Source organism: Diabrotica undecimpunctata, chromosome 3, assembly GCF_040954645.1.
Source record: "Diabrotica undecimpunctata isolate CICGRU chromosome 3, icDiaUnde3, whole genome shotgun sequence".
Lineage (NCBI taxonomy): Eukaryota > Metazoa > Arthropoda > Insecta > Coleoptera > Chrysomelidae > Diabrotica > Diabrotica undecimpunctata.
In genome coordinates, this window is record NC_092805.1 from 160,379,684 (window position 1) to 160,404,366 (window position 24,683).

A 24,683-nucleotide genomic window follows, 5' to 3' on the forward strand; every position below is an offset into this window, starting at 1 on the left:
TTTTTGTATTCACATTTTACCGATCTGAGGTATATGCAACAGTTTTCAATTGCAAAGGTACATTTTCTTTGCTGATATGAATAACAGGAGTATCATTGTTATCCTCAAAAGCACATAAGTAAACTCCTTCCACAATAAGTTGTCTCTAGGAAACATAGAAAAATACCATGGAGGAACTAGACAGGTTCATCAATTGCTCATGACACAGGACACAGTACATAAGGTATTCTGAAATAAAATAAAAAAAAGTTAAACTACATAATTATAAAAAAAGTATTACAAATATGTAGGAAAGAGTCATAATTATAATTTTTATTGTATTCAGTTTCCATAGATATTTTACTAGAACCTTGCAGTTCCCAGTTGCCACTTTAAGAGCATATTTTCATATGCCTATGATGATGGAATAGTTCTTATTCTTAGTACCATATAAGCATTAAAAAGTGAACAGGTTCCACAATCAAATGAATTGTAGTTAAATAGGATAAAAATATATATAATTATGTACTCACCTATTAAAATTAATCCAGTCTAGATGCGCCATATTCTTGTTTTTAAGTTATAACATAACCATCAAGGGCAAGGGTGTACCAGTATCACACACTTTTTTTGGGCATTTCGCATTTTAAGGCACTCTAACCTAGCCAAGCTTTTATATGACAGTTAACATACTCTTAAATCAACAAATAAAAATTAAGGACGATTTTCACATTTGGTTCCATTGAAGATAGCTAAAATTGAGCTGTCAATCAAGTTCATAGAACGAAATGTTGGCGCTTGACTGTGTTGCCATGTTTTTTTAATAAATCGGGAAATAGCATGTGATTTATAATTAATAAAAATCCAATAGAACGTTAACAAACTAACAGTAAAAAAGAAATTCTTTTAAAGAATAATAAGAATAATATTCAGGTACTTTCCACAGACATCTGGTGACCATCTGTAACAATCTGGCAACTGGTGGTTTGAGGATTGCCAAATCTATTAGCTTATTATCAAAGGCAAATGCCAAAAAAATGTTGTAATAATTAACTGCAATTAATATGAGAAGAAACGAGTATTTATTCGTTCGTGTTGTATATAAAAAAATAAAAAATTGCATAATTCATATAATAATATAATAAAAATGTATTTTTGAAAGCTTCTCTATTTGTAATTGAAGCCTACAACATATACATTATAAAGACATGACAACACAGTCAAACGTCAAAAATTTGTTTTGTGAATTTAATTCACAGCTCCTTTGTAGCTATCTTCAATGGGACCAAATGTGAAAATCGTCCAAAATTAAACCTCAATCCTACTTATTTTCTTTTCAGTTTCTTGTTTATTTTGTTTACCATCATTTACCATTTTGTTTATTTGTTTTGTGACTGTGACACGCTTTCAATCCATTTTCAATCATGATTTTCAATCACTATTACAATGACAACTGACAGGACGTGACAGATGACAGTAAGGACATAAAAATAAGGTTTGTTTGATGTTTGTTGATTGCTTCACACGTTTTACAACACAGCGCATAATTTTGGACAAAATCGCATAATTTTTGACAGGGAGGTGCATCTTTCCATGCCCAGCCATTGGTAACACTGGTTTTCGGACCGTACAAAAATTGCGTGTTGGAACAAACCTGTTAATCGTCGTTTTTATGTCTTTGATGTGTGGAAAATAGTAAAGATAGTTATGAAATAAAGATGTCTAGTGGATTATAATACCTAATTATGGAAAACTGTTGATATGTAGGCAGTTTGGTAATTAAAATTAATCAGAACCGGTTGTTAACGTTTATCCAATGTTAATGCAGGATTTACGTAAATCTAGGACTTCAGGACCGCTTCAGAACCTTCGAAAGGAAACGGCGCAATGAGAAGAAGAAGAAGGACTTCAGTCTCCATTTTACACTGAAAATTTGTCGCGTATACTGAATTTACATCAATACTGGATTAACTATTGAATGAATTACCGAATTACATAACTATTTTTTACATTTTTTTAATATCTTTCCTTCACACTACAACCTGTGCCGGCCATTCTAAAATTTCATCAACATTATTATTACGTTAATACACAATTAAATTTTAAAGTTTTAACCTACTTTATAAAAAGATACGAAGACAATAGGTACGATGTACAATTACAATAAATAACGTTTCTTCGATAATTCAAAATAAGTTTTTATAGAAAACAACACCAAAATTTCAAATACAAAAATATAAAGTAAACTGAGATATTTTAGAAACGATAAATAATAAAGCAAATAATAAACTGAAAGATAATTACCACGAACAAACTGTGATAATAAATGGGTTTTGTATTCTTGTGTACTCTGGTGACGTAACTCAAGCATTCCCACCCCAGTCGGAAGAGGCAACCGTAGTAAGTCTACAAACCGTGGTTAAAGCATAGAATGTTTCTTATTCTGTGACTACAGCATAGCCAACCAAAAGTTCTTCGAATATCTTATGGGTCTATTACACCTTTACACCGTACGAGTTTCTCGCAAGCTGCTAGGAGAGTTTAGGCCATGTAATATAATCATTAGCACTAATAATTTCTACTATGCTAAGTAAAATACTCAAAAATCAGATACAAAAAATACAAAATTTTTCTAAGAACCAAAAAATTTAATTTCACATTTAAATAGTTCTTCCAAGGGAACTAATCTGTAAGTTTTGAAGTAGAGGATCAATCAGTTCTTGTACCTTTTCTTCATTTTTCCCTTGTAGTCTCATGTTTATTTTGGTCTTCTGTCCTGCATTTTATTGTCTCTTTTTAATGATCTCGATGGTCTGCAGAGATATTTCTCTTACATATCTCTGGATGGTCTGCAACCTGTGGTTCTATGTCATCAATTCATGTGTTTGTTTACTGTTTACCATTTTTGTTGTTTTAGGTTATATTTGGAATCTTTTATCAAAGAATATTCATTTTTATATATTTTTTATAACTATGGATAAAAACAGACGTAGAATAACCGTAAAATATAAATCTGCAAATCCTTTGTTTGAACAATGGCTAAATGAATGGAAAACGGATGCAGAAGCAAAAGACTCAAAACTAAAATATACATACAAGCTAGCATTAAGTTCTATAAGACAATGTCCTATTCCTTTTAATTCGGGAAAAGAATGCAAAATATTAAAGGGATTTGGTACCAAATTGTGCCAAATGCTAGATGATAAACTAAAACGATACAATTCTGATTTTACAGAGAATAGTAATGATATGGACACTGGTGACATAAATATAGTAGGTAAAATTAAGTGCAAATTTAAAATATGCAAATAGAGATTTCCCATTCAGTTTATGGCAGGATTTCAGTATGCGTTTTTAATTTATCTATTCTATTCGTATCGTTTCTTATTCTAGAGCTTTTATCATAAGTTTCTTTTAGATTCAGAAAGGCTTTGATCTTAATGCATCTTTATCTATACACATAAATTTGTGTGGTGATATTTGATTATTGGACAGTCACTAGTTATTTAAGTATTAAAGTGTGGCAATTCATTATCTTTTACTTCTCTGCTTAGTTCTTTCAATGAATGATGAGTCTTTATTCTTTACTTTCTTATATTCAATCATTGTCCCAATGTCTTTTGTTTTCTGATTCTGGTCCATCCTTATCATCATCATAAGTGGCTCGACAATCTGTTGTGGATCTTGGCCTGCTTACAAAGCAGTCGCCACTCCTGTCCATTTTTTCCTAATATTTTCCTAAGTGTATGCAAACTTTATTTTCTTTTTTAACAACTCTATAGTATGACAAAGATTTATACAGGTTCAGGTTTTCTATCAGAAATAAATCAAAATTTTCCTTTTTTTTATATCTGAATAATAATATGTTGCAAATTGTTTACTAACTTCACAGAATACTATAAATATAAACAACATGTAAAATGGCAAAATTATTTGCACAGGTGCAAAAATCAAATAATACTACATAAATAAGTATGACACATTATACATATACAATTGAGACAGTTACTTAAAAAAGAATACATATATTAAAATTCACTCCACATTGAATAATTTTGGTTTTGACAAAAACCATTATTTTGAATATGTTTCGGCAAGGTTGCACTTGGCATTTTCAAGTCAGTTAGTAACACTTCTTGCTGGTGCTTGAAGCTTGAATATATATTTGTATTAATATATTATAATTCTAGGATATAAAAGAGACTAATTTAAGCCCATCATCAGAAAATATTTCCAATGAAAACAATCTACAAATAAAACCAAAAATTAGTCGAAAAAAAGAATCCAAAGTGAAAAAGATTCCTTGTCAGTTGCAAAAACAAACATCATCATCGTCAATGGAAGAAACATCTGAAAACTCACAAGAAATTAAAGTGAGTGTTACCAAAGGAAAATCTAGAAAAATAACAAAACATGTTTCAAATACATCTGAAGAATCTTCTCAAAATTGTCAGGATTTTTTTGTGATGGAACCAGGAAATTTTGATATTATTTTGTATATTGATACACAGGAAACAGGAAATCATTCACAGAGGAAGACTGATCCTTTTTTGAAACAGTTAGACAAACAGTCAGGTTAGTTATTCATATACAGTTTTCTAATGGTTAAAATGTTACAAAATCTTTTTTAATAAAAATAATAACTATATTTATAAAACGAAAGGCACAAAACAAAACTATCTTTTAACTCAGTGCAAGCTCATAGGACATAGGACCTATGGAATATGCACTTCTTCATAAATATATTTATCAAGCTAGGCCAGAATTGATCCAAATACTTAAGAATCATATAATTCTTTACATTGTAGTGAAGCTATATTTTTATCAGGAAACCTCATTTTTTTTTAAGATGAGAAATCTGTTTCAGAGATGGATAAATAAAAATAGGACATATATATCAATGGTATAAGATGCAAAATGTGAATACGAAACTATCACATTGAATTTCAAACTAGTTATCATGCCAAACCACATTATTAATACAGTCTCTACTCCCCTGCAGGGCTGAGATGGTCATAAGGGCTTATAGGGAAATTAGATTGTAAAAAGTTGTGCCATTCTTATTTATTTATTTATTTTCAACCAGCTGTTGCCAAAAGATTAACAATGTTTACAATAGTTATATTCCAATGTACTTATCAAAAAAAATTATTATATGCATACTTGGTTCTGTGAAGAGGAACATAAAAAGTTTGGTTTAATCATGTTCCACAGAGAGATAAATGCAGACCAACATGATTGTTGGATATACAATGCAACAAGTAGCTGAGGATATAAGACTGCAGAATTAATTATGCCATAAAGCATCTTTGCATGTCATATAATGAGAGAATAGAAAGTTGGGTTTCAATTTGATCATAATTTACTTGATTTAATTCAAAAGGTATACCCTGTTTATATGCTACATATTTTAAGAACTTTTATTGGACTGTCTCATTTTTTGATATGTAAATATTATAAGATGGAGACCATACACGAGAACAATACTGTAAATGAGGTGTAGCTAAAGAACAATATAGTAATTTAATCACTTTAATATTCTGAAAGTCTATAGTGCATCTTTTAAAAAACCAAGCATTTGTAAATGCTCCATCTGAACTTGGTCAATCGAGTATGTCCTCAACCATCCAAGAAGTGGACCATCAGCAATCAACACTCATTTTTCTAAGTTTAAATAGTAAAATATTATGGTTGGCCTGATTAAAGACCTTGGAGAAATCAGTGTATAGTGCATTTACCCTATACCCCCTCTCCAAAGCCTTCCTCAGGAAGTCCACAAACACTAATAGTATATTACATTCGGTTGATCTGCTATTACGAAATCCAAATTGTTGGTCTACTAAAGTTGATTCCACTATTTGGAAGGGTTATTTCATCATTTGAAGGCAGAGAAAGCCATATTAAAATCCAGTGGCGTACACTCACTTTTATTTCAATGTTAATTATATTATATTTTTTAAATATTATTTGTTCAAAATAGGCCACAACATATTTATTTACAGGTTTTTAGTGACATTTCGATCTGTATATCCAAAGACTGTTTTCAAAGATATAAATGATACCTAGTTATATTTATTTCATTTGTTTATTATTATTATTATTATATATTGATATAATCGTATATTATTTATTTTCTATTTTTTTTCCAACTTTGAAAACAGTCTCTGGAATAGAGATCGAAACGTCAGTAAATTAAACATTTGAATAAATGTATTGTAGCTTATTCCTAACAATATTCCTAAAGATACAGAACACCACAAGCAAAAAGCTATATAAAAAAACAAGTAAATTTGCAGAAAGCATATTGATGCTACCCGGCCTGTCGCGGAAGTTACGCTAAAACGTCTATTGACGTGACCCATCCTTAAAGAGATAAACAATTAATTTAACAAAATAAAAATTTCTAATGTAATATGTATCAAGTATGATTTTAAATAATGGTTGTTTTTAGGTGAATGCCAATATGAAATAAAAAAGTTAAATGTTGGTGATTACGTATGGATCTGCCGTGACAAAACGTCAAAAAAGGAATTGGTCTTGCCATACATTTTTGAAAGGAAAAGACTGGATGACTTCTCACGAAGTATTACTGACGGTCGATACAAAGAACAAAAGTTTAGATTGAAGAAGTGCGGCATAGAAAACATTTATTATCTGTTGGAAAACTATAGTCACCACGGTTTACCCCTGACAACGTTACAGCAGGCCGCCTTCAATACTGCGATACATGATGGCTTTAAAATCAAAATGACTGCAGGTTTGACTCACACCGCAAAACTTTTGCTCAACTTTTCGTCATTGCTGAAAAGAATTTTCGAAAAGAAAACTTTATTCAGATGTGAAAAAGAGTCGATTGCTTCAATAGATTTGAATGATGATGTTGCTTCTTTGATGAGTTTCACAGATTTTAATAAAAGTTCTATCAAAAATAGGCCAATGATGGTGACTGACCTTTTTATAAAAATGTTGATTCAGATACGTGGAATGTCGGTGGCTAAAGCCGTTTCCATTACTGAGCTGTACCCAACACCTATGTTATTAAGAAAAGCCTACGATGATTGTGTTGATGAAGTTTCAAGGGAAAAGTTATTAGAATGTATAATGTGTGGTAATAGAAAACTTGGCTCGACTTTAAGCAACACTGTACACCAATTATTTAATTTTACAAATTATTAGTTGATGTATTAAATTAAGTAATTGATTACGTTGTTCCCCGATATTAAAAAAATAGTGTTTAAGGGAATAATTGTGATATTCTATAATTTTATTTTATTAACAATTGTTTAGATCCTAAAATATACACGATATAAAAACCATCAAATTTTTTTTTATAATATTGTTTCTTTATCCTGGAGAATTATTAGGAATCAAATAGACTACATTTTAGTAAATAAAAGATTCCGAAACAGCTTCACATCTGTCAAGACTTATCCTGGAGACAGATCACGTTCCACTGGTGGGAGTATTTCGAGTCAAATTCAAAACTGCTGAAACAACTATGCTGAAAGACCTTGATACGAGGATGAGAGTCCAAGCAAGTCGATGAGATACGTTAAATGAGCAAGTGACTGCAATTAGAGACGAATCGAACGAAGAACAAACGATCAAAAATATTACAGAAATAGTGCAAAATGTAAAGGATAAACACTTAAAGACAGATAGATTAATGAAGAAAAAATCATGGATGGCAGATGAGATCCTGAAACTAATGGACGAGAGAAGAGAAGCCAAAAATGACCCAGACAAATACAAAACCATAAATATATTAATAAGAACGAAAATCAGAGAAGCGAAAGAAAAAGAAGCAAGGGAAAGATGCGAATAAATTGAGATTCTGCAGTCAAAGTACGATAGTCACAATGTACATAGTAAAGTTAAAGAACTCACAGGGGAACTAAGACGAAGGCAGAAAGGAAATATAACTGATTCTGACGGAAACATCATCTTGCACAAGCAGAGTAAAATAAGAACGTGGAAAGAATATCAAGAAAAACTGTTTGAAGACCAAAGAGATAACACCTTTGAGCTAGAAGAAGAGGTAAATGATGGATCAAGAATATTGCAGCAGGAAGTTTATTCCGCAATAACACAGTTAAAGAATGGCAAAGCGGCAGGCCCTGATAATATACAAGCAGAACTACTCAAACTAATGGACAACGAATCAATAGCAATAATCGCAAAGATATTCAACAACATATACATCTGAGGTTATTGCACGTCCAAAAAAAACAGGAACCAAAAATGCGAACATTACCGTACTATAAGCCTCATGAGCCATCTCCTAAAATTGTTGATAAAGATAAGTCATAAGAGAATCTACAAGCTGTGTGAAAGTCAAATTTCCCCCAAACAGTTCGGGTTCACAAATGCTGTTGGTACTAGAGAGGCTTTGTTCTCAGTCTTATTCCAAAGATGCAGAGACGTCAACTGCGACGTATACATATGTCTGGTTGATTACGAGAAAGCGTTTGATCGACTACAGCGCGCCAAGATCATGCAAATACTAAAAGAAGCAGGAATTAACAACCAAGATCTGAAAATAATTAGAAATCTTTACTGGAATCAGACAGCAAATCTCAGAGTTGAAGGTGAACACACTGACTATGTGAAAATCATACGTGGAGTGAGGCAAGGCTGTATTTTGTCTCCTCTAATCTTCAATCTGTACCCTGAAAGAATATTTATCGAAGCTTTGCACGAAATTGAAAAATATATTCTACTAAATGGTTACCTAAACAACATCAGATATGCAGATGACATCATAGTATTTGCGGACAACTTAGAAGACCTACAAGTTCTTATGAACAAAATCACGTATTACAGTCAACAATATGGACTCAATATAAACGTTAAGAAGACAAAGCTTATGATAATTAGCAAGAAAAGGATAACAGAGGGTCAACCAATCCCCTGTATAATGAGTGACGCACTACAACTAACTCGGCACCATAATAAATGAAGAATGGACCAACAACCAGGAGATTAGAGCACGCATCGGAAAAGGTAGATCCACCTTCAATCGGATCGGGGCCTTCATCCAGAGTCAGAACCTCTCTCTTGATACAAAAGTAAGAATGCTGCGATGCTACGTCTTCTCTGTCCTTTTTTATAGTGTTGAATCGTGGACCTTGAACGAAAGATATGTGCAGAAAACTGAAAGTATTTGAGATGTGGCTATATCGGAGAATGCTTAAGATCCCGTGGACTGACCGTGACTGGCACAAATGAGGAGGTCCTCAGAAGAATGAATAAGAACCGAGAGGAACTGACCACCATTATATCTTGAAATTCTTTGGACATATTATGCGAAATGAATCCAGATATGCTCTCCTTCAAGCCATACTGCAACGAAAAATATTTGGAAAACGAGGTCCAGGAAGAAGAAGAACATCTTGGTTAGAGAACCTCAGAATCTGGTTCAATACAACATATGTGCAGCTTTTCCGCGCTGCAGATAAGATAAAGATTGCCAACATTCGTAACGGATAGGCACATCAAGAAGAAGAAATCAAGAACAATATGCGGATGACACTCAGTTTTTGCGGCAAGATTTATAGTGAGTAAAATATTTAGATAAGTATTCTAGTAAATTACAAGACGAGTACGAACAATTTTAAAAAATATTAATCACCTTGTTTTTAACGCCAAGTTCCTCAAAAACCGTGTTTTTTTTAAATAAATTTGTATTTATAGTACAAAAGTTATTTGAAAATCAAACTTTTTACAGGTGAAAGTACATAGATTAAACTACTTAATTTTTTTTTTTCAAAATGGCTGACCAAACTCATTCAATTTGTTGGTGGGTGTCACAATTTCTTGGAAATGAATCATCCGAAAGCAAAAAACAAAATGGTTTCATATTCTGTATCGAATTGGATACAACAGCACAGCTCTCATTTGCAGTTGATTATGTATAGCCTCAACGTGCGGCATAATGTTATTAAAGAAATTTAGCCAGTATAAAAATATTTCGTCCAAATAACATAATTAAGCCCGAAGTTTGTTGAATGGCTTGAGTATCTTGTTCTTTTATAATGATTTCTTCAAAATATTGCATGAGATCGCCTTTGCGACTGAAGATGGTGATTACAGCTCGGCTGCTGAGTGTCCAACGAGTATCCAACGTTTCTTTACAACATTGTTCAGTACATTTATACGTTTAGGAGAACGAGAAAAGGAGATAGCAAAAAAGACGTTTACCATTTTATGCTCAGAAGCTGCCTTCGAGACAATTAAATTGAACTGGTGTGCATAACACTGGATAAAATGAGCATACGGAAAAGAACGTCGAATTATTGCTTGAACTCAATTCATTTTGCCCGACATGACAGCGGCGCCACCATAACTTTGGCCGATTAACTTATTAGTGAGTATATCTATTGTCCAATTTTAAATTATTAAGTTGCTCCAAAATGCACTTACTAAACTAATGCCCTCTGCATTATGCGAATCAGGTAAAAAATATCCTCAAAACTGTTCAAAGATTTGTTAGGGTATATCTCAAAATTAAAATCGTTTGATCTTGAATGGAAGCGTCCGTAGTCTCATCAGCCTCGATTGCCACATAAGGAGCTATTTCTACCTCTTTGTGGTCAACTTCTTCCATGTTTCATCGTGACCTCTTAGAGCTAATTCTGTAACGATAATATTTTGCCTACCATAGGGGTAGAAGATGGGGGAAGAAATTCTTGGGGCGAAGATAGGGTAAGCAAAATAAACGCTACTTGTGCGAACGGGCACTGAGGGGTTAGTTGGAGAGCTGGGGTCGTGGATAAGTAAAACACAAGGGGGTTTGGATTGGGGCAACTACAGAAAAATAAAATAAAGGGTCATAAATCTCTTGGGACAAACAGAATGAAAATAAACCGGAAACACTTCAAGAAATTTAATATAGGGCGCCACTTGAGGTGCCTAATTATACCTATTACAACCAGCTAGTTGTAACTGGAGATATAATTATTAAACATAAAAAAAAAACATATCTTTTCCAAATGGAAACTCAAAAAAAAGGGTTAGTTAAAAAAAATAAACAAATGTTCAGAAACAAAATTTAACATTTATTTTTGTGTCACCCCAAACAGTTACAAAACATCGAGAACACAAAAATGCTCAAAAAAGACAATACAAAAATATAGTAATAGCTGCAAAATACAAAAAAGACTTACATGTGTCATCTGTTTACAATTTCCAGGAGTTGGAGATACTACAAAAACTTACAAAATTTAAATGTAAGCTAACCTTTCTTTTAAAGAAAACAAAACAAATCAAAAATGCTAAAACGGGCTGTCATAAATTAACATTAAATTTAAAACAAAACTGAATAAATAAAATGACAGTTAAAAGTCAAACCATAAAATTTACTACTTTAAATATTACAAATTCTTTTTTGTATGAAAGCAATTATTAAAAAAATGTCTGTCTTTACTTTAAATTTACACAAAAAAATGTTACCTGGATTTCACTATTTCGCACATAACTCTGAAACTTGTTACATCTCTGGACTGAAACTGCAAGAACGAAACTCTGGAACAAAGGGAAACCATTTCCATAATCTGGAATGAAAATCTGACGTCGATGGAGTTGAATCCTGGACACAAACACACGAACAAAAGGGACTGGATCTCACACTGCAAATTGGATCGACCATTTGAGGCCGAAGCCGGCACTGAGCACAAAACTTATGACTGTGCCTCTTAAACAACCGGAACAGGTGGAATTAGACGATTAACTGCTACTAAAATTGATTTCCATAACGCAAGACGAAGATTTCTCTGAAAAGGGACAAAAACAGAAAACTACAAATTCAAATTGAATTTGGACATGACGCTGGAGATCAGATCACCGCTCTTCACCGAGGCTCCAACGAAAGTGACGAAATTATCGTTAAAAATTGCTCGCATAAACTAGAATAAGTAAAACGCTAAAATAAACAAAACACAACGAAAATTAAGACGTAGATTAATTTGAAAACGTAATATCGGGCGGTTTGAACAAAGAAATATCGAACAATTTGCGCCTGTGACATAAATAAACAATAAAACGATTTATTATCGACGGCGGCGACCTAAAAAGAACGAAAGATTATATTGGTTTTAAATTGAAGGATACGAACTAAGAAACATTGAAAAAATTCTTCGTTATTATAATGCATATATAAGAGGATTTCAATTAACACATATACGAGGGGACTTCAAAATAAAATGCTACAATTCAAACGCTCCGCAAAATTTAATGCACTTAATTATTCTATTTAAAAGATACCTATTTTTGGTCACTATCTCGTTATGTTCCTTTATTGATCTTCTAAAAGCCGAATCTAACTGTGATTGAATATTTACTGACCCTAATAATTGGTATTCAATACAATAATGGAACTGTTGAGCTAATGCTGTTATTTAATTTTCTCTGAAAGATTTTACATCCCGGATAGTCAAAGCCTCGTCCATTTACAGTGAATACAATAGAAGCAATTAGTCTCCCCACAAACCAGTCTGCTAACAAATAATGTGTCTCGTTGAATTTTCAATTAAAAGTCCTACTACCACTTTGTCTCGCCTGAATTGTCCAATTTTGGTCTAGGGGGTCCTAATTGTTTTATATTTAAACGTTTTTTGAAGTCCCAAGTATTTGTCTAATAGAGCTTACACTATTAATAACTGTTGCCTTATCGGACAGAGATAATCGGACAGGTATAACTTCAGAATTGTACACTTACAGACTGAAAACTAAATATTTCGGGCGGTTCCCTTGCTAAGTATAAGATTGTTAATAGAAATAAAGCAACGTTGCCAGTTACTACCTGCATCTAAGGATATTTCGGACATGGCAATTTATCATCTACCGCCCGATAATTTTCTTGACAGCACTGGGCCGGCCGTTGGAAGAATTGCCCATCGCATCGGGTGAATGTGTAGGTTTTGGAGCGTTGTAATCGCATTACGTAAATGAAAAGAAAGCGCTAAGTGGACAAGAGATACAGAATAAAATTTATTAGACTTTTGAATAAAGAAAAATTCATTCAAAATACACTTATTAGCTTTTTAAATAAAGAAAAATTCATTCAAAGTAAATTGTATGAGATATCTACTAAATTGAGTTAGTGGGAGGGCAGTACCCCTAGCGCTTCCCTGTCACAGCCGCCCTTGCGTATTTCCAACGTTCAGAAGTTTTGCATCATGTCTACTAGGTAGGCGATTTCCTGGGAGAGAAATAGGTAGAAAAGAAAATACTTTGTAGAAGCAAATCTGTTTAATAAAAGTTAACAACTAATAAATTACACTGTGTCTAAAAATAATGATTCCAACTTTGAATTCTATCTTTTTCATCAATTTCCTTCCAGTTGGGAGAATGTTTCTGATTCAACCAATTGAAATCATCTATACATGTCCAATTATTTACAGCAGTATCAAAAGAGGCATTTTCGAAATCGCTTTCAATCCCTTCATATTTCCAATTATAAGGCGCAACTTTGATATCTTTACAATCTTCCATTATAGCTCTACTAGTAACATAAAGATAAATATCGGTATTTTTAGAATTGTGCAACCGCAACTGTTGACATGCTATGACTAAAATACAATTCTCGCAATTTTCAGCGAATATTGAAGTACTAACTGGGCCGGAGAATATCCTACAATTTCTTAAGTAATTTAAGTGTAAAGTGGAAGGACTTCCTTGAAAGGATACTGTACAGGAATCTAATTTTTCTAAAGTAACATCCTTTTTAAGCAGTTCAGAATTATTTAAAGCAAGATGTTCGTTACACTTATTGGAAAAACCGGTAATTATTTTGACCGGCTCAATTTTTGGTTTAAAATCGACATCGTCTACACCTCTACTTTTTATTTCGCTATTCTGTGCTTTTTGTTTAACTTTATTTTTAAAGGAAAATTTCTTTTTGGGCAACAATTCGTCTTCTACTTGTTTCGTTCTTACTGTTAATTCCTGTAAAATATTCTGACATTTTTGTATATCATAATTCCTAATAAAAATACTTGAAGCTGCTACATATTTTTGTAAAGTTACTATTTCTTTCAAAATTTCATTTAACTGATCAGGCAATTCATTCACTGGGACACTTTTAGACATATTTATCATGTTTTCTATGTATGATCGTTTTTCTGCGAATAGAGTTTCGAAAAACTCCAATTTTTCGTTACCCGCTACAAGTGAATCCTTGTTATCTTTACGTTTTTGTAGATTCACTTGTCGCTCCACTTCTCTCTTCGTTAAAATGTTTAGTTTGTTAGCTTTTTCATTTGTGTTTTCGAAAGTTATAGTAGAATTCATGTTGGATATAGGATACAATAGGTTATTAGGGATTACTTCTTTCCAAATTCTTTCTCGAGTTCTTCCTTGGTTAAACGATAAATGGGCTTCTTATTTTCGGATGCTGAGATTATAACATCCATAAACTGCTGGTTTTTATTTAAATGTTCCCGTTTTTCTTTACTGGTCAGTAATTCCTAAAAATAAAAATTAAAATTAACATTAATCAAAAATAATGAGTAGTCAAAGAACAATAAAATTTTTTATAAACGGCGAATATAATATACAAAAAAAACAAAACATCAAAACACGAAAGCTATGAAATATGAATATTATAACGGATGTTCAGTGAAACGGCACGAGTTGGCAACGCTGCTAGCAAAAAATTGAGGGGCCGTGGGAAGTTTAGTTATCGTGGATAAGTAGTGGGGTGAATATCGTGCATTTGCTGTGAAAGCTTATTACAAAAATGGTGAAAGTTTTGTGCGTGTGCAACGAGCTTTCGTTTACAATACCATTTGCCGCAACATTCCAATTCCGTCTAACAAGGCTATTCAGACTTGGGTTAGGAACTTTGAAAGGAGTGGTTCAGCAACACAGAAAAGAGGTGGCAGTGTCAGAACTGATTTCACACTACATAATATTGAAGCGGTGCAAAACTCATTACACGTGAGTCCTTGAAGATCCATGCGACGACAATGGAATTAAGCTGTACCACAAGCAAAATTTTGCATAAAGATCTCCACTATCATCCATACAAAATCCAGATTGTACAAGAAACATTCGAGATTATCCCACCCAGGGTTTTGTGAACAAATGTTGGAACGTATTAATAAAAACAACTTGGATCATCGGACCTTATCTTTTTGAGGACAACGAAGGGCAAGCAGTAACAGTAAACTCTGATCGCTACGTATACATGTTGAATAATTTTTTTCTTTCGGGAATCAAGAATTACAGAAATAAGCACACGACCTTTAAACAGGATGTGTCAATGGATTTACTAAGAAGATCGTTTCCCGGTCGTCTTATGAGTAAAAACGGCGATATTCACCTCGTAGTCCGGACCTCTCCCTATGCAACAACTTTCTTTGGGGTATCTAAAGTCGAAAGTGTTTCAAAGTAGCCCCAAAAACTATCGAGGCTTTGACAAAACGGATACGCGAAGAAGTGGAAGCAATAGCTTACCAAATGTTACTTAATGTCGTATAAAAAGCTTTGAACCACAGCTGCAAGAATGTGTCCGACAAAATGAAGGCCACCTTTCCAATATCATCTTCAAAAACTGAACATTTCTTCACTTACACATTAATTTCCATCTGTGTAGTATACGTTTTATTAAATTTAATTTCAGTTTTTTTGTTTGTTTGAAATAGTAACGTTTCATTGAATCACCTCGTACTTGTAGTTTTTGCAATGTCTTTTATAGCAGTGGTTCTCAACCTTTTGGAGTCATGTACCACAAAATTCTTTTTATTTTCGGTATCACTTAACTGAAATATCTATCTAGCTACGTAATCTAATTATAATTAATTAGATTACCTAGCTAGATCGGTATTTCAGTTAGGTGATAGTGGTAACTATAATTTATATGCTGAAATTTTAAGGAATGGATAATATAAAATTCAACAAGGGTAAATTTTTTTTAGGTTATATTTTTAGAATTTATACAGGGTGTTTCAAAAAAAGGTAACACCGTCTCTAGGATAGGTAAAAAACTGAAAAATAATTGGGGTTGGCATAGTAAAAAATTTTTGTACCGCCTTCCGTTTTCAAGATTAAGAGTGTTGAAGAAAAAAAAATTACACACATTTTTTACGATTTTGCCGAAACTACTGGCAACATTGTAATGCAATTTTATACAAATATGTTTTGGAAGCATCCCATGAATTTGTATTTATATCCGACTCTCACAACAAGTCACGACGAGTTCTAACGTTTAATCTACTTAGTTGTGTTTGAGGTGTTTTTCCAGTCGTTTAAAATATTTATCACCGCTTTTAACAATCATTTGCTTCACTGTTTCGATCATTAAGTACCTGTAAATGTCTGCATTTGGAATGAACCACGGTGCATCAGTGACGTGATGAATCGCTTAGTAATGCCATGTGTTATCTGCTACAGTTCCTCACAGTTCAACCCCGTATGTCCAGATGGGCTGGATGGTTGATGTATACACTAATATTTTGTTAGATAATCTTGTTCTTACGGTGCCCTATCCAATTAGTGGATGTTGACGAAAATTCTGGCATACTCCTCTCGGTCTTGTGTGGCTCTAAAGAGTGCATGGGCATCGAGGTTTGTACAATACCTTCTGTTTTTAAGCCATGAGTATTCTTTCTTCCGATGCCCCGTTTTCCTTCTATCTTCCCTTCCATAATGTTAGATAATGATAAGGTGGATTTACGAACGAGTAACCAGTAGTGTTTTTTTAATTTCTATTCTTAATTGCTTCCTTTCATCCAGACTTGTGTCCTCCATGTTAGTCTCTTGTCAAGGTGTAATCCAAGATATTTTACAGTACCTATCATTTTTGTGAACTTTCTTGTTAGCATTAGGCTATTTGGTGTTTCTTTGTGACATTTAGTAAATACCACGTTAATTGATTTTGCTTCGTTGATCTTTATCTTCCATTTCCTAGCCCATATTTCAATTAAATGTATGGTTTGTTGTAATATTTCAGCTGCTTGTATGGGATCTGGATTTTTGACCAGAATTGCAGTGTCATCTGCGAATGACCCGATTGTGGATTCTTCTCCAGTTGGGAAATCAGCTGTAAAGATTGTGTAGAGAATTGGTCCGAAGACACTGCCTTGCGGGACCCTTGCATTTATGTTATGGATGTTACTTAACACTTTTTTTGTATCTTGCATAAAGTAGTCTTTCTTCGAGGTATGATTTTAGTATCGTGTATAGCAGCTGAGATATTGCTTTCTTCGGGATGCCAGATCTTGTCAAATGCTGGACTAACATCCAGGAAAATGGCATTGCAAAAGCTCTTTTCTGAAAGACTGATTGTATCTTTTCTACCATCCTAGGCACTTGTTTAGTTGTGCCGTGTTTTTGGAGAAAACTGAACTGATGATTAGGTATAACATTGTTGTTCTGTATTTCAATAATCAGTCTACTTTCAATGACTTTCTCTGCGACTTTGGACATAAACTGGTAATAGGCTGATGGGTAGGTAAGATGTAATCCGATGCGAAGGTTTTGGAATCGTAATGACTACTTCCATTGTGCAGAAAAGTAGTCTGTTTTTAGTATCGAGTTTATGATTTGTGTTATACTTACTATTCCTTTTCTGGGTAGGTTATTTAATACGTTAGCTGTTATCACATCATGTCCAGGAGACTTCTTTTTATCGAGGTTTTCCATTAGAGTTTTTACTTCGTTAGGTGTAGCCCATATGAGTGGATGGTTCATTTCTGATCTGTTCACCTGTTCTGGTTACTGATCTGTCTTTAACCAACTTAAGACTAGTGTCCTCTAGTAGTTTCAAAAGTATATTTGTATTGTTCTTTGCTAGTGCAAATTATTTGTGCTAGAGATCTCCATTTTCATTTCTGACATTTTTGTTACATCGTTGTTGTAACCAGTATTGTCATCACCAATGCAGACGTTAAAATCAACCATAGTGATCATTAAAAACTAAATTGTGAAGTTATTAACTCTAATGCCTCAATGGACTCTTTAAAGGGATACCAAATCGTAAGATTTATAATAAGTTAAAAAAAACTCAAAAATATTTTATAAGCAAAAGTGGTTAACTGTATCTCTTGATTTTTACCTGTATCTTTCAGATTTAATTATTAAAACCTGAAGCGTTTTAATAATAAAATCCATGTATTAAGTTAATAATCCTTGGCGGCATTTATAAATGTCAATATTATGTCATTCGTCAACACAATAAAAATGTCTATATGACATAGCAATTAAGCCATTACTATTATCACTACGTTCATAACATAGTTAATCAAACTAATATTTTTACATACATTCTAGAATAGGAGAATACATTTAAAAATTGAATTACATCCTTGACCCTTAAAAGTTAAATACATTTTTAATGTATGGAAAAACTTTATTAACCGTGATTCATTACGTCCCTCAAGTCCTGGCCCTAATTAGTAAACTATTTTTTTGTAAAAATTATTCTTTATTCATCAAAATAATCTCCCAATCATTCAAACGCTTTTCTAATTGTTCGATGCCGCCCTTGTAAACCGATTTATCTTTGTCTTCAAAATAGGCGGTTTCGGCGATATTACTTCTTTATCGGAGCGATATCTTTTGTCACGAAGCATTTTTTTAGAACGAAAAAAGGTGGTAGTCGCCGAGGGCCAGATCTGGACTATACGGTGGCTACGAAAGAAATTCACAGCTAAATTTGAGCATTTTTGCCACCGTTTTCATAAACTTGTGACAGGGTGCATTGTCTTGGTGAAACAATTTTATCTTCAACAAATAACGGTTTTTCTTTGCGATTTCGGTCTTCAAATGCACCAATAAACCAATGTAGTAGTCGCTGTTGATTGTTTCTCCTAAATAATAATAATTCCTTGCAGGTCACAAATTCCAGAGGCCGTAACCTTTCCGATTTGTTGCGTTTTTAGTCGCTTTGGAGCTTTCTCCGGGTGATGTCCACTCAGATGATTGGCGGTTTGATTCCGAAGTGAAGTAGTGACGCAAAAAAGACATACCGACGCAAAAACTTCATCTTATTCCAATTCGCAGAGTCTCATCCATTCATTGATATTTTTGTTCTGGTGTGAGAAAACAGCTTTCTCGTGTCCAAATGTTCAATAATACTGAAAACGTTACCCTTTGATAACATTAGAGTGTCAGCTATCTCTTGTCTTCACTTTACGTTTTGCCATAATAATTTTCAGCAGGTTTTCGATGTTTTCAGGAATAATTGCCCCACTTGGCCTTCCAGAGCGCTCAGAATCATTGGTGTCGGTACGACCGCATTTAAATTCAGCAAACCATTGTTTAATGATTGTAATCGTTAAAGCAGAGTCGCGGTAGCACTTTTGAGCTATTGTTCAGTTGGAAGGTATTTTCTCCCCATCAAATAACAGTGATAAATCAACGAACGAAGTTTCTTTGAATCCATTGTTTATAAAAACCACAAAAGTAGCGTCATTTCAAACACTGTAACTGGGTAAATAATAATTTAAATAACACGAAATTTTGACAATATGCTTTTGAATATTGACACTACCAAAATATAGAGAGTAAATTTTTATTTGCATAATTTTTTGTACATAATTGAGCAAATAACGTCACCATCACGTTATTCTTATTACAGATTAAAAAAATAATAATATTACAATATTTCAAATAAAAAAATATTAAAATGGACACAGAGTGCTTCCTTACACATATGCAATAAAATGACATGTGGACAATTCATTAGAGTCGCCATCTGATGGTTAGTCTAGTTAATCTGATTTTGGATGATATTGACGATACCCAAGCCATATATTCTGATTTAGAAGAGGATAGTGATGCATAGTATTTATTTCCAATCAGTAATTGTGTACCCTTCTGATAGCTCGCCCTGCTTTTAGCAACTGAACCAATGCCCGTTGTACATAATTCACATTTTCAGAACCAATGTTTTACATGTTGTTTGCAATTCACACGATGGAACTGTTCTAGAAACTTTTCTTATTGTCTTCATAACACCAGTGTCCACTTCATGGACTTTCATGTAAGTGACATAATATTTATGATACTTTACTTTTAGCTCTTTTAGAAGTTCATATTTTAGTGCCATGCTCCAGGTTAGTCTTTCCCCTTTATATTTCCGATCTGAGACCTGATTCTTCTAATCTACGATTTCTGAAACTTCTATGAATATATCATTCGACTTTCTAGATGTTTCTTTAATCATTTTTAAAGTTTCATAAATTTTACAAGAAACATTTTGAAATTTCTCATCAAATTTTCTAGAAATTGCATCAATTTTCTTGCTTCAATTGTTCATACTGAACATTTTTGGAACCACAGGAATCTTCATCCCATTCCTAAAGTTGCTCGTGCCTCACACAACTGTAGAATATATTAGTAGCATTATTGACTGAACAAATGTCAATTGTCTTTTCAAAGTCTTAAATAGTTTGTATCTAAATAGTGAACAACTAATGCACTGCAATTATTTCTTCTTCTTCTATGGCACTACAGCCCAAATTCAGCCTGGCCTCCTTTATTTTTTGCCTCCACCCTTGCTTGTCTGTGTCTGATCTTCTCCATATACGGACTCCTAAAAGGGCTTGTGTAACACTGTTTACTGTGTCTTCCCAGCGCTTTCTTGGCTTTCCAACCGGTCTCTTTCCCTGCATTCTAGCATTCAGTGCTCTTTTTGGTAGCCTATCCTCTCCCATTCTTATCACATGTTTGGCCCATTGCAATCTTTGTATTCTAATGAAGTCTGACAGTGGTGCTTCCTTATAAAGTTGAAAAAGCTCGCTGTTGTATCGACTCCTGAAGATTCGGTTTTCCCTCACAGGTCCTAGTATTGTCCTCAGTACTTTCCTTTCGAATGTGTCGAGTTTGCTTTTAGATGCAGGATGCCTTCTTTCAGGACCTATGCTTCACTGCCATAGCATGCTATTAGTTGAATTAAAGTTTTATAGATTCTCATCTTTGTATTTCCTGTTGTATTTGATCCGTCAGCATATATTTCTACTCCCAGGTATTTAAACTTTCCAACCATTTCAATGTCATCTTCACGTATAATGTTTTGTAGGACTATATTGTGGGACTGTACTGCAATTATTTGCAAATGTTTAATTGCTCCTAATATACTTCAAATTTCTGCCACAATTTATTTTTTATTTATAAATTATTTAAAGAATTACTCCACGTGTGATACCAATTTAAGTTATTTATAATATAAGGTTTGATGTATATAACATATTTATTTACATCTTTTATTTACTTGTGTATTTATTTTAAATGACTCCTTAATGGCTCTAAAATATTTTTATACTTGTCCACTTATTGAATAATTATACAACTAATGTAATATTGTCATATTTAACTTTAAATATAAGTAAATTTGTGTTATATATAAATATTAATCTTTTACATACATGGATATATCAAGCTTATGACAGAGATGAATTTGACTTGATTAATGCTGACCACAAATAAAAGGCACCTAAGAAGACGAGGATGAAGCTATTAAATTAAGAAAGAATGATTTTAAAAATTTCTGTAAAACCTGCACTTCACATTTTCAAGAAAATAAAACCCTGTGTTCATGAACAGAACCTGCCTATTTAAAATCTATAAACAATTGCATAGAAGATAATTTTTTTCAGTTGCTGAAATATTGTATTCTTGATTGATTCTAGTTTATTAGTAAAAGTATGATATGAAGGTTAAAAGAGTTCAAGATTATACCTGTTAATTTACCTCTTTTCTTTTTCTAATTTCTTCTTCTGATGGTGTAGTAAAAACTAAAAGACCATAACTTACACCTCCACAAGCAACTAACCAGAATAATGATCTAACAAGTCTAGATGCCATTAAGATTCCTTATTCCAGTAAGCCAAATCAATTTGTCTTATTTGATTTTGGGGATCAAAGGTTTCTCCAATTTTATAATATGCTTCCAAAACTGAAGGATAATTCTGATATAAATACTTTCTTGTATCTAAAAAATCACTATCTTAGACAACAAATTGCTTAATTGCAATTAATGTGAAATAAAAAATAATCTTTTTTACAAACTTCACAATATTTTAAAGTTTTAATAGTTAATTTTACTGTTAACATACAATTTATAAACTTTTTCATATAGATGAAACAAAACGAATGTATGAAACTAGTCATTCTGATTTGAGAGAATGGGAACAACACAATCACACCATGTACCAGCTGAATTTTCCTGATTGATTGGTAGAGAACCCAAATACCTTAGTCAACAAGGCACATATTTTCTTTATAAACATAGACTATTGTAAAAACATAAGAAGTGGTTGAATTATACATTCTTTGACACAATAATCAAGTAATTACATTAGGTCAAATTATGTATGGAAACATAATTAAAAGCAACATAAGTTTGATGGAAAATCACTAATTGAGAAGTTGACATCATTATTTATTTACTGAATACAATTCTTGCCCTATAAGTGTATAAATTGATTCTTACTATTTGTATAATATCACACATCACAGTTACTATTTTCCTGACAAATGCACAGATATTGCTTTGGTAACTATATCTTGGAATTAACTTAACTATTAACTATAAAACAGTTTTACATATTGAAAGCACTGCAAATTGTAAAGGTGTACAAGAATAAACATCAAGCTAACCAGATCAAATAAGCAAGCAATCTGCATTTCCTCATAGTGCAACAATATTAAATTAGACATACCTTTATTATGTACTCTAATTATAATAGATAAAAACTAAATTATCTCCTTTTTATCTAGTCAATTTGACATTATTTGATATTAATGTTCAAACAAAGAACTTAGTATTCTAGTGTTATTTAAAGAAAGTAATTTTAAATAGAATTTCAGCAAATGTATTATTAGTACCTCTATCTGTGTTGACTCTATACCAAAGAAAATAGCTTCCAACAAAACTCGCTCCTTCTATAACGAATAAAGCCACAGCCCCTCGTTTTAGCCACTTTCTTACACCCGGTTTCGGATTTTTAATGAGCATAACTGGATGAAAAATGAGCCATTTGGTGTTATGCGGATACTTACTGGAATTTTTTTATCCAAAAAAGGACAATGAATGACGAACCGATGATAAATGACTTGTGACAGTGTAATGACAAATACTTTGCGGTAGTGTATATTTACCGAAGCGCCTGTTCAATACGAACAGGAACAGTTGTAACTCATACTCATAATAATTTGTATGATTGAACTAACGAGGTTGTTTTAATAACTTTTGTATGTTTTTAATAATGGGTGCCAGCACATTTATTAGCGACCCTAATTTGAGACATATTTTTATAAAACAAACTTATATATTACTACTAACCTTTTAATTATATCATATTAGTGTGTAATATTTAGTAATTTTTATTAGAACATTGGATTATAATGAAATATTTGTTGATATCAACAAAATAATAAATTTTGCTCATATAACCTGTTTGATTTATTATGGCTTTTTGGATTGAAGTTTGACAGCGACTGTGCGAGGTTGCCAATTTTTGTGATAGGTTTGTTTCAGTTTTTAAATATTTTAAATGATATTTATTTAAACAAATCAAAATATCTCTGGATGAAATTTATAAATTGTCAAAACAAGTTTAATTTATGTTTGGTTTTATTCCTGAAAAATGGAAGTGAATTCTATTGTTGACATAAATAATATAACACAAAAAAGCGATACTGAATTAATTCAATATTTACAAAATATTGGATTACTTAAAGAACAATTTAAATGTAAAGTTAGACAATGTCGACGTCCATGTGTAGTGAAACAGAAAAATGGGTATAAATTAAACCATGGTTTTTGGTGCGGCAAATGCAAAAAAATGTATTCCGTATGTACAGGTACATTTTTTGAAGGATTGAGAGTACCAGTCAGGACTCTATTTTATGTAATGTGGCTTTGGGCAAGTCAGGCGCCAGTTAAAAGTGCCGCAGAAATAATTAATTTGGAAAAACGATCTGTTATACAGATATATCGGTATTTGAGAGATGTGGTTTCTTGGAAACTTTTACAAGAGGAAGAACCATTTTTATTGGGTAAAATAACAATACAAAATATTAACATTTAGTTACTTTTCACATTCTTATTATTGCAGGTGGAGAAGGACACACAGTTCAAATTGATGAAAGTGTTGTAACAAAACGAAAATATAACCGTGGTAGAATAATTAAAGAACAATGGGTTTTGGGAATGTACGATATAGTTTTAAAAAGGGGGTACATAACATATATAGAAAGTAGGAAAGGAGAGGTATTAGTGGAGATTATTAAAAAACACGTCCGGGAAGGTAGTGAAATTTGGACAGACCAGTGGAAGGGATATTCCAACTTAAAAAATTTAGGGTATATTCACAAAACTGTGAATCACTCTAAATTTTTTAAAGATCCACTAACAGGGGTCTGTACAAATCAGGTAGAAGGGTATTGGTCTCGTCTTAAACAATACCTAAGACGACTTGGAGTGATGAGCTCTCCATTTCTACCGGAATACATCGACCAATTTATGTGGGATGCATTATATGGACGCAATGCTCATGATAGGTTTAAGAACATAGTAAATTGCATTAGACAGAGATATAACTAATTATATATATATATATATATATATATATATATATATATATATATATATATATATATATATATATATATATATATATATATATATATATATTAAAGTATAGTATGGTATGTTTTTTTAGATTAGGTTGAATTAGATTAGCGTAGGTTAGATTGAT

At 32.6% G+C, this 24,683-nt stretch overlaps 3 protein-coding genes and 1 long non-coding RNA gene across 5 annotated transcripts; 1 reads left to right on the forward strand and 3 right to left on the reverse strand.

Annotated features, from left to right (window-relative positions):
- Positions 1-91: 91 nt before the first annotated feature.
- Positions 92-1,365, reverse strand: LOC140437704 (uncharacterized). The gene is made up of 3 exons (XR_011950405.1): positions 1,351-1,365; positions 513-673; positions 92-228 (listed from the first exon to the last, which is right to left on the reverse strand). It is a non-coding gene; the product is annotated as an uncharacterized lncRNA (long non-coding RNA).
- Positions 1,366-2,849: 1,484 nt separating this feature from the next.
- mus81 (mus81 structure-specific endonuclease subunit) lies at positions 2,850-7,265 on the forward strand. Its single transcript, XM_072524973.1, has 3 exons — positions 2,850-3,252; positions 4,170-4,554; positions 6,431-7,265. The coding sequence occupies exons 1-3, from the start codon at positions 2,953-2,955 to the stop codon at positions 7,153-7,155; spliced, it is 1,410 nt and encodes a 469-aa protein (XP_072381074.1). The 5' UTR covers positions 2,850-2,952; the 3' UTR covers positions 7,156-7,265.
- Positions 7,266-13,208: 5,943 nt separating this feature from the next.
- On the reverse strand, positions 13,209-14,271 carry Tbcc (Tubulin-binding cofactor C). The gene has a single exon (XM_072527363.1). The coding sequence runs from the start codon at positions 14,266-14,268 to the stop codon at positions 13,264-13,266; it is 1,005 nt and encodes a 334-aa protein (XP_072383464.1). The 5' UTR covers positions 14,269-14,271; the 3' UTR covers positions 13,209-13,263.
- Positions 14,272-14,303: 32 nt separating this feature from the next.
- Positions 14,304-23,037, reverse strand: LOC140437706 (uncharacterized). Of its 2 annotated transcripts, none has more exons than XM_072527365.1 (3): positions 22,810-23,036; positions 21,673-21,913; positions 14,304-14,444 (listed from the first exon to the last, which is right to left on the reverse strand). In XM_072527365.1, exons 1-2 carry the CDS (start codon positions 22,937-22,939, stop codon positions 21,786-21,788), a joined length of 258 nt encoding a protein of 85 aa, XP_072383466.1. In that variant the 5' UTR covers positions 22,940-23,036; the 3' UTR covers positions 14,304-14,444; positions 21,673-21,785. The 2 variants fall into 2 exon arrangements, with proteins under 2 accessions (XP_072383466.1, XP_072383467.1); XM_072527366.1 differs by having other exon boundaries at positions 14,306-14,444; positions 21,661-21,913; positions 22,810-23,037.
- Between the last annotated feature and the right edge of the window lie 1,646 nt (positions 23,038-24,683).